Source organism: Alligator sinensis, unplaced genomic scaffold (genome assembly GCF_000455745.1).
Source record: "Alligator sinensis unplaced genomic scaffold, ASM45574v1 scaffold524_1, whole genome shotgun sequence".
Classification (NCBI taxonomy): domain Eukaryota; kingdom Metazoa; phylum Chordata; order Crocodylia; family Alligatoridae; genus Alligator; species Alligator sinensis.
The window spans coordinates 352640-362197 of NW_005842747.1; the positions used below are offsets into that span (position 1 = coordinate 352640).

A 9558-nucleotide genomic window follows, 5' to 3' on the forward strand; every position below is an offset into this window, starting at 1 on the left:
AGGGCTGGGTTAAAAAGACAGACAGGGGAGGAAAAAAAAAAAGGGGGGGGGGGGAGGTTCTGTGTGTGTGCCTGTGTGCACATGTGTACACCAGATTTTGCATGGTTATTTCAATTTAATTTAAAATACTCTTTTGACCTAAACTGAGTTGAGTTTAGGAGATGCTGGTACAGCTCTTGAATAGTATTGAAAAGTAAATAGCAGCGCTTACTGCTTGCTTTTTCTTTTCCCGTTAGCTCTTATTTGAAACTGAAAGCAGAATGCAGGGCAGGACGACACTTTAAACAGTAACTCGTTCAGTCAGTCTCTGCAGTGCCACCCCTATTTTCTGCCTGGCTAGACTAAACCAACTAACTACCTCTCTAGAAATGACAGCACAGCTCTCAGCCTGGGTTGGGGACTAGACTGTTACACTCTCATGCAAGTGATGTGAATTCCCACAGGGGAAGGGAGCCTGGTCCCAGCACCACACAGTCTCAGGTGGGTCTTCTCACCGCTATGTTGCTGGGCCAGAAGTGGGAGAGATGGATACTCTCACTTGCTTCTTGGTCAGCTTCAGCTTGGGGACTTCACACTGCATTCATGTGAGTGCTCAGTGGAGAAGAACCATGGCCAAGCGGACATGGACTTGTACTGAATGGCTACCAAGCATGTGCAAGAGCTGCACAGGGGGCACATCTACACATTAGTTAATATGCTGTAATTGTGGTGAATAAAGTTTAATGCCTGTAATCACAGATACTAACTTAATGTGCCATAGTTGATGCTACCATGCATTAGTGCCAGCTCATGCTTTTTAAGTGAAGCTAATGCTCAGTAGACAAATTCTACTGTGCATTAACGCATTAGCACATTTTTTTCATGCTGCACTAATGCACAGTACACTTGGTCTAGTGAGCTGTTAGTATCTCATGTAGACATGCCCAGGGTGTAACAATAACTGTGTACATGAGACTCAGGCCTTTACCTGAGACTAAGGAGAATGTTGTTGGATGAAAGACACAGAAAGTGGTAGTGGCTGTCAGTACTAGTTAGGCCTGGAGAGGTTAGAGAGAGTTGGGAGGTGGGTGACAACGATGACAGAGGGTTGGAAAGAAAGTCTTACGAGAGGGGCTGAAGGAGCTGGGCATGTCCTGGTAGTAGAAAAAACAGTTTAGAGGGGACATGAGAGCAGTTTTCAAATACCTGAAGGCCTGGCATGGCGAAAAAGGAAAGCAAGTTTCCTCTCTTGCTGCAGAGATGAGGACATGGACCACTGGCTTGAAGTTGCAGCAAAGCAGTTTTAGATTGGACATCAGGAAAACCATCTTCACTGTAAAACAGCGAGGCCACGGAATAGATGCTGAGGGAAGGGGTGGACTCTCCATCATTGTGGGTGTTGAAAAGATGTTGAACAGGCAGTGGGATGATCTAGGTGTAGCTCTGCATATGTTCTACTACGGGTATTTCCCAGGTTTCTGGGCTTTGCTGGTTGCCACATGGGGCCAAGAAGGAATTCTTGCCCCACCTCCGCCGTACTGCTACGTCAGGGATTTTGTAAGCCTCCCTTTGAGGGGCTGGGTACTGTCTGCAGCCCTGCCTGGGGACTTTGACTGGGCTGCACCAACCCTCCTTCTGGGACTTAAAGCTGGAGGTTCCTGGCTAGAGGGTCTTGCCCCTTTGCTCCAGGTCAGACTGGTGCTGCATTTGGGGTCAGAAAGAAATTTTACCCCTAGTCATATTGCTGAAGGCTGTGAAGATCGTTGCCTTCTTTTACATCAGGGCATGACCCTCCTCCTGGGATCTCTGAAGCAGTGGAGTTAGGTGCGGGCTGTGATGTCTTGTGTTGTGTTAAGGTTGTGTTAAGGCTGACTATGTAGTTTTGCTAAGAGGTTGGACAGTAGATTTGTGTGGGATGGGTTGGCCAGGGTAGACAGTGGAAGCAGGGCTCACGTCCCACAGAGCAGCAACACACTTTGAGCCACACAAAGTCAGGCTCCCTCCTGCTTGTTCTCCTTCTGTCCCCAAGATGCCGTCCCTCTTTTTTCCCCCTGACCTGGCCACACCAGGAAGGTGCTCTCAGCCTGGCTGGGTGATTAGGCTGCTCCACTGTGATGTGGGAGGATCCCATGCCCTTATGAGCAGGTGATCCTGGGACCTGCACTCCCCAGTCTCTCCTGTCCCCTTTTGCCCTGTTCTAACCACTTGGCTACTGGGCAAAAGATCAGACGGGGGTCCCCTTCTCCTGCTCTTTGGTCAGTACAAGTTTGCACTATGCCTCTGTGCATCCTCAGTGGGGCACAGAGTGCAAATGAGTGCAAACGGATCTAGGCCTCTACAATGCAGCACTAAACAGCTGCCAAACAGGTGCTGTAGTTGCAAAGAGTTAAACTGTGACTGCTTTCAGGAGGCTCGGGCCCTTAAATGAATCCTGGAATCCGAGAGAGGGAGGCCAGGACGAGACCCCCGGAGGCCACATCTAGCCTAACCCCTGCCTGAGGCAGGATCAACCCTGTCCAAATCGTGCCAAGCAAATCCAGTCTCTAACCCATGAGTAAAACTGCACAGAAAACCCTGACACAACACAAGATGTTTCCACCTGAGATTAAGAATGTAGTGGGGTGACTAAAAACTGTGGAAGTCCCTGATGTGTCTTAGCAGCGAAAGAGGAACTGCCCTAAACATGGATGAGATCTTAATATTAACTGATTTAAAAGAAATGAAAAAACAAAGCTCTCAGTAGCTGCTGTCAAGAAACTTCCAAATGGGTTTTAACTTTCCCCAGCTCCAAATCACTCCCTCTTTCTGCAGCTGCAACGTCTCTTTGTGAGGCAACCTCTCCTCCCAGGGCAGTTTTTTCTCTGTGTTTTCTCTGACTTCTGTGCAGTTACAAAAAGGCTTTCTCAGAAGCCTAATGCTTTTACTTTTGTTCTGTAGGTGACCACCGACACCACTATGGGAGGAAATGCAAGTTCAGTGAGTATCACACCAGGCCCTTGTACTGCAAATTCAAGCTCAGTGGTTCTCAACCTTTTTAGACTCAAGGCCCTCCTCAGAAAACACCAGCTCTCAGCATTCACTCCTTTGTTGACTCCAGAAAAACACTAGGGCAATTCTTCTGTTGCCAGGAACTCAGCAAGGCGGCAGCAGCCAGAATGGTTTGGATGCTCTGCATTCCTATTTGAAATCTCTGGGTTTATCTCGTGCATGATGCTAAGGTGTCTGCCCACCTAACACTGTAAATCCTGCCTGTCCCCTTGTGGGACCCTGGTTGAGAACCACGGTTCCAGCACATGGGAATTTGGGGGGTTGTGTCTCCAGGGAGATCAGCTTTGTGCTGTGGCTTCATGCCATCTTTGCTCTAGTCCCTAGCCCCGCACCAGGGGTTGGATGTGATGGAGATGCTGCAGGGAACAGCTCTCTGGGAGCTGTGTCTGGGCAATGGGGATGAGGGTAGGGTGTGATCTAACGTTCAGCTCCAGTCATCCCTGGTTTGTGAATAGAGGGGCTCCTGAGTGCTTCACAGGGGCATTCATGCAGGGGGGCTGGGAACTTGTCTCTGTACATTCCTGTTTCACCTGCCCTGTATTTCTGTGTTGCAGCTTTGTATTAACCTCATTTCATTTTTTCAAACAAACTTTTCAGCCAGAGATATTGCAAGAACAGGAAAAAGGTAAGGAAACAGCCTGTGCGCTGCTCGTGTTCTTGCATTTCTTCTCAGCTCAAATTTTCCTCTCATGAACGTGGAAGTCTAGATGTCCCCAGGACCTTATCCCTGCTTTAGAAATATCTCTGTCCACCCAGTAGACTTCCCCCGGGTTCCATGGTTCCCTTGCCTTAACCTCTGCAGCAAATGCTTTAAACAAGACGTGCAAACACTGATGATTTTCAGTCCTTGCCTTTCCTAGTCAAGGGTGGCAACTGGGCCAACTATCTCATCTTTGCTGTCAGACGGGCACAGAATACTCCTTTCTAAAAATACTTAGAGTGGGAGCAACCTTTTTGGCAGGCGGCCACAATGTAATCCCTGCCCCCACTAAGTGCCGCTCTGATCCCCCTCCCTGATCTGCTGCTCAGCTTCCTGCTCCCTGCTCCTGTTTCCCCTGCTCCCTGCTGGATCTGCCGCATGCCATACACTGAGGCTGCTCTGGCCGCTTGTGGCACGTGTGCTACAGGTTGGCCACCCTGGTCCATGACTATATTTCAGCCCCTCAACCAGCGGAGCTGCACGGGTGCAAAGATCCTCCCCTTGAAACTCAACCTTCGACGGCTGCAGTCCCTTTACAGACACAACCATTGCAAGGTCAGTAATGCTCTTCTGTTTTCCCAGTCCCTGAATTTCTTCTGCCTTTGCAAACAGCTGGCTCTCTCCAGGCTGCACTTCTGCCTCGTGGCTTCATGGACAGGGTGGGGAAAATGGTCTGGGGCTCAACGCAGGTGTTCGCCGCACTTTTTACACTGTGGGCTGGGACATGAGCACTGTGGAGGGAAACTCTCCTCTGCAGCTAGACCGCGGAGCCCGAGCAGGGAGCTGCAGAGAACTTTGTGCATGGGGGAGGCTGGTGCCCTCAGCATAGTGATGCAGCCCTGCCAAAAGGCCTTCAATCCCTTGATTCCCCCATCAGCTTCTCCACCTGGGAGAGAGCCCCGGGCATCTCGCCATCACCTTGCCCTGTCTGGAGCTCCTCCAGCAGTTTCTTCCTGTTAGTTCCTCCCTTTCCCTTTACTGTTTCCCTGCTGCCTACTCCTGATTTTCCTCCCTTCTTTGCCCATTTCCCCTTTTTCTATTTTCACTACCTCTTCTTCTCTTTCACAGTCTTTTTCCCAGTTCTTTTCCCCTCACAACTATAACATTATAGGCAAAAGGCCTGTTTCTCATGGTACAAAACGCCCCAGTCTCCAGGTAAAATCAGTGGTCACTCACTTGCTTACATGACTGAAAATCCTGTTCCAGTTAAAATCCTGGCAGCAATGCGGTAAAGGTCTGGGGGTGGCAGTGCACTGCAGAGGCAAGGTGAGCCAGGAGTGTGATGCTGCTGCAAAAAACCAGCAAATACAATTTGGGGTTGCATTACCAGAAGTGTTGTAGCAATGAGGAGAGAGCCCAGCTCTGCTGGATGCTGATTAGACCTCAGCTGCAGGATGATGTGATGTTCAGGGCTCTGAATTTGAAGGAGGGGGTAGAGACATTGCAGCAGATCCTGAGACGAGTGACAGAGAGGGAAAAGGGGCTGGAAGTATATTTCATTTGGAGAAAAATTGATTCCAGGGTGACAAGACAGCAGCTTCTCAGTACCCGAAAGGCTGCCATAATGAAGACGGAGGCACATAATCCTCTCTTGTTATGAGGGGCAGGACACATGGCAGTGGCTTAAACTGCAGGTGACCAAATTTAGGAGAAATATCAGGAGAATTGCCCTAAGCGTGATCACAGCAGTGGATGGAACAATCTGCTGAGACAGTTCAGGAGTCTCATTAGGAGGGGTTTCCGAGATGAGGCTGGATGTACATCAATCTAGGGTGGCTGAGGAACAGGGAATCCAGCCTTTATATCGGGGTGGTGGAGGACAGGATGCCTCAAGGTGTCTTTCAGTCCAGGGCCCCTGTGACAGCTGGGGCGCCCACCTTCTAGCTCTCCAGTGCATCTGTCTGTTAGTCCCATATTGCTGCTGTGATACCAGGGAGAGCTGAGCACTGCCTTGCCCCACTCCAGCCCAGCTGTCCCTACTCTGTGCAGGGGGGCTGTCTGGGAGGTGATCCAAGGCCTCCAGGGACAACTGGCTGACCATGCTCACCCCCCCCCGTGCTGCCCAGCCCCCACATGTCCAGCACCCCCAGGCCAGTGAGCTAAGCCCTCACAGCATCTCGAGGAACAGAAGCAGAAACCTCACAAGCAGCTGCTGTTACTTGACTGCCTTTATGGTGACCCGGTGACCCTTTCTCCCCACAGGCCCAGGCTCCAACCGCCAGTGCCCCAGGAAATCTGAGCTGAGGATTGTTCTCGTTGGTAAAACTGGATGTGGGAAAAGTGCAACAGGAAACACCATCCTGGGGGGAAAGCCTTTTGTGTCTAAAATCACAGCTGGATCAGTAACAACAAAGTGTACTAAGAAGATGAACATGCAGGATGGCAGAAACCTGGTGGTGGTTGATACTCCTGGTTTATTTGACACGAAAGTTTCTTTAAATGAAACTGCAAAAGAAATAGGGCGCTGTGTGGTTGTCTCCTCCCCAGGTCCCTATGCCATCGTTCTGGTCATGCAGCTGGGGCGTTTCACGGAGGAGGAGAAAGAGACAGTTGCTCGAATACAAGATATATTTGGGGAAGAGGCTGTTCGATACATGATCTTCTTATTCACCAGAAAGGACGATTTACAGGGGGGGAACTTAGAGGACTTTTTAAAAGCACTTGATGACAAAGATCTCCAGCAGCTGCTGGATAAATGTGGAAGGCGCTGCTTGGCTTTCAACAACAGAGCAACCGGACAGGAACAACAGGACCAGGTCTCTGAGCTGACGGGAATGATCGATGCGATGGTGGAGCAGAATGGAGGTGATCACTACACCAATGACATGTATGAGTATGCTCAGAGGGAGCTTCGAGTGAAAATGGAGGAGCTCAGGAAAAACTACACTGAGCAGATGGAAAGAGAAAGAGAGGACAAGAAATCTCAGCTGGATGAGGAACATAAGAAGGTGGATGAGGGATTAAGGGAGAGAATAGAGGAGTTAAAAAAATGCAGCCCAGTTGATCAAACCACTTTATCATGCCTAGAACAAGAAGCCCAAGAGAAGAAGGAAGCCATTCAGCAAAAAATGGAGAAAGAGCTACAGGAAATTAGTGACCGCTACCAGAAACGTCTAAATAACCTCCGGGAAGAAGCTGACAATGATGTTTCTATAATAGAGTTTGTTTTAAAGAAATTTGAAGCGATATTTTCAAAAATCAAAAACTGGTTCAAATAATAATGATTACATTACCATAAGTTCTGTTTCTCAAATAGTGTTACCTTAAGGCGTGTGTAGACGAAACAGAGGCCCTAAATTGAAGAGGTGGGTTTTAAAAAACACCACTTTAATTTAGGGCTGATTAAATCCCCGTGTCGTGCACACCCCCCACTGACTTGCCTGCCTCTCTGGCAGGGAGGGGAGGGTGAGCTGCTGGAGGGTGAAGTGGTCCCTGGGCTGCGGAGGGGCTGATGCTTTCCCCCATGGCAGTGGTGCCCCCCTGCCCCCAGCATCCACGGGCATCTGGCTCAGGTGGTCCTGGGGGAAGCACAGCCATGGAGGCAAGCACCAGGCCCCCACACAGCTCAGGCAGGCAGGCAGGCTCCTGGTGGGGGGGTGTTGGAAATCAGGCTTGCCGCTTTTCTTGGGCAGAGCTACTTTCCCAGGCTTCCTGCACAGTCGCGGAGCTGCATGGAGCCTGGTGCTTTGCTCCGTGGCTGTAGGGGCAGCAAATTAAAACTCCTTGAAGTTCTAGTTTGCTGTGCCCCAAGTCATTTAAGGTGCATTATGCCACCGAATTTCCTGCAGCAGCTTGAATTAATGTGCAATACACCACTGAGGGGTGCAAACACTGACACCATTAAAGTGGTGCAAAAACATTTAGCCCTCTTTAAAGTGAGAGGCATGTGTGCACAATGTTTTGTCTACACACGGTCTTAGTTCAGTCATCATAAGTAGGTTTTGCTTCCTTGAAAAACTTTAACACCCCCTGGTAATTCTGTGTAGTAGATTATCTGTGTATAAGTTTTTTTAGTCATCTCCCAACACAGCCTGTGGCCAGTTTCTACATGGTCTGGAAAAAAATTGGACTGTTATGATTTGTTCTTTATTAGTGTGACTATAGAAAAAACCCTTGCAGACCTGACAACCAGCATGACCAGCAAAGTAAAGGAGCCATTACCATGTTCAGCTAAATTAGGAATGAGATTAAATTAAACAGAGCACAAGGCCTGAAAGGAGACATTATAAGGGAAGACCATGCATGATATAATCCAAATATTCTATATTGTAGTTTTATTTTATGGTAACCGAGGTAACCACATGTATTAGATGCTGTTTTGATGTAACAGATATATTTCTGTTAAGATTCTTAGATAAATTGTAAAAACAAAGCAGCCTTTTTTATGGAACACAGTGCATTTTGGAGAAGAGAAAACAGCCCAGTGGCAAATAATATCCCAGAACGGTGAAGGAAGGAGACAAGAAAACCTTCCTCCCAAAGTGTAACTTGCACAGACAGACATAACAGGTGGATATATATCTTGCTGGGATCACTTGATCTCAGCTGACTTCCTGCCTGTGGTGGGAGGGCTGGACGCAGTGATCTCATGAGGTCCCTTCCAGCCCCTAATGTCTATGAAATCTATGCATCCAACTCCTTTTACGGCCACAAGAAAACTGGTTCAGTCCATTTCCAAAAGTTTTGGTAACAAAAGCACATTGTAATTAAACCAATCTGTTATTAGAATATTAAAACCAACCACCTACAAACATGGGCCTTTCCAGGCAGTAGAGGTAAAAATCTGTGTTGTGCCATCATGGGCAACCAGATGGACTTTGGGATAAGCGTTAGTTTCTCTTTTTGGAGGTGCAAGCAATAAAAGTTTGGGCTGCAGACCTGTTTCTGCCTCTTTTATCAGTAGCCAACCTGCAAGGTTACCTGCGATCCAGGAAACAGGGCACAGAACGACTTCTACCTGTAACCCGAACCCTGCCACAGGCCATTCTTCCCATATTGCGCTCCCTGTCTCAGGCTTGAGTTTAAATCTCATTCTTTGGCCCCCAAACAGCAGGAGCTGAGTGCCACTCCAAATTTTGCATATGTTCAGGGACCTGTGGTAATAGTTGCCCCATTGGAGATGGTTTGGGTAGTCCTTTTTACATGGTTTATGGTGAAAAGGTACCTCCATGTCCCCTTGTCTTACCTGTGATCATGAGTGATTTAAGGTCTGTCTGAACTAAAGCCAGAGTCCTGGAGAAGTATCTGGAAGGTACTTCCAAAGGTCACAACTAGCCCAGACCCTTGCCTGAGTCAAGATCAGCCTTGTCCAAACCATCCCATACAAGTCACGGATGGCATGGGGAAAGTAACCAGTGATTTAGCATTTAGTGTCCCTCATGACACTAGAGGTAAGGGGCACACAATGAAATGTTTAAGAAGCAGGTTTTCTTTCTTTTTTTAAAGACAGATGTTTTTCCATACAACGGGACAGGTGCTCTTCCCTGTCTAAGCACATCGGTCGATTTAGATGCCTGAAGATGTAGTTACACCTTACCCTTAGCACATGCTAACATCAAGGACGGTTACTTGGGGTTGAAGATGACATGTGCTTTCATCACTCACACATGAAGGGCTCATACCCTGTCAGGTACACTGCTCTGACCTGCCTTGGAGGGCTGGTGAGTAGGGCCATGGCTAGGAGCCACGTTGACTTTGTGTCTGCCAGTTTGCCTGCTCTCTGGGGCAGCATAGGTGGCCCAAATTTGAACCATTCCAGCCCCTGCCTGTCCAGATGGTGTCCTTGTCACCACCTCCTGGCCTGGATCAGACCCATTGCCCAATCCCTACCT

General features: G+C 48.6%; 1 protein-coding gene across 2 annotated transcripts in view; it reads left to right on the top strand.

Annotated features, from left to right (window-relative positions):
* The window catches only part of LOC102387385 (GTPase IMAP family member 7-like), a 7438-nt gene extending 352 nt beyond the window's left edge, over positions 1-7086 (top strand). For both annotated transcript variants that reach the window (XM_006034551.3, XM_006034550.3), the window contains exons 2-5: positions 2917-2955; positions 3625-3652; positions 4187-4282; positions 5930-7086. In XM_006034551.3, the coding sequence (XP_006034613.1) occupies positions 2935-2955; positions 3625-3652; positions 4187-4282; positions 5930-6945 (1161 nt within the window). In that variant the 5' untranslated portion in view covers positions 2917-2934 and the 3' untranslated portion in view covers positions 6946-7086. The remainder of the gene's footprint in view (positions 1-2916; positions 2956-3624; positions 3653-4186; positions 4283-5929) is intronic.
* Positions 7087-9558: the final 2472 nt, after the last annotated feature.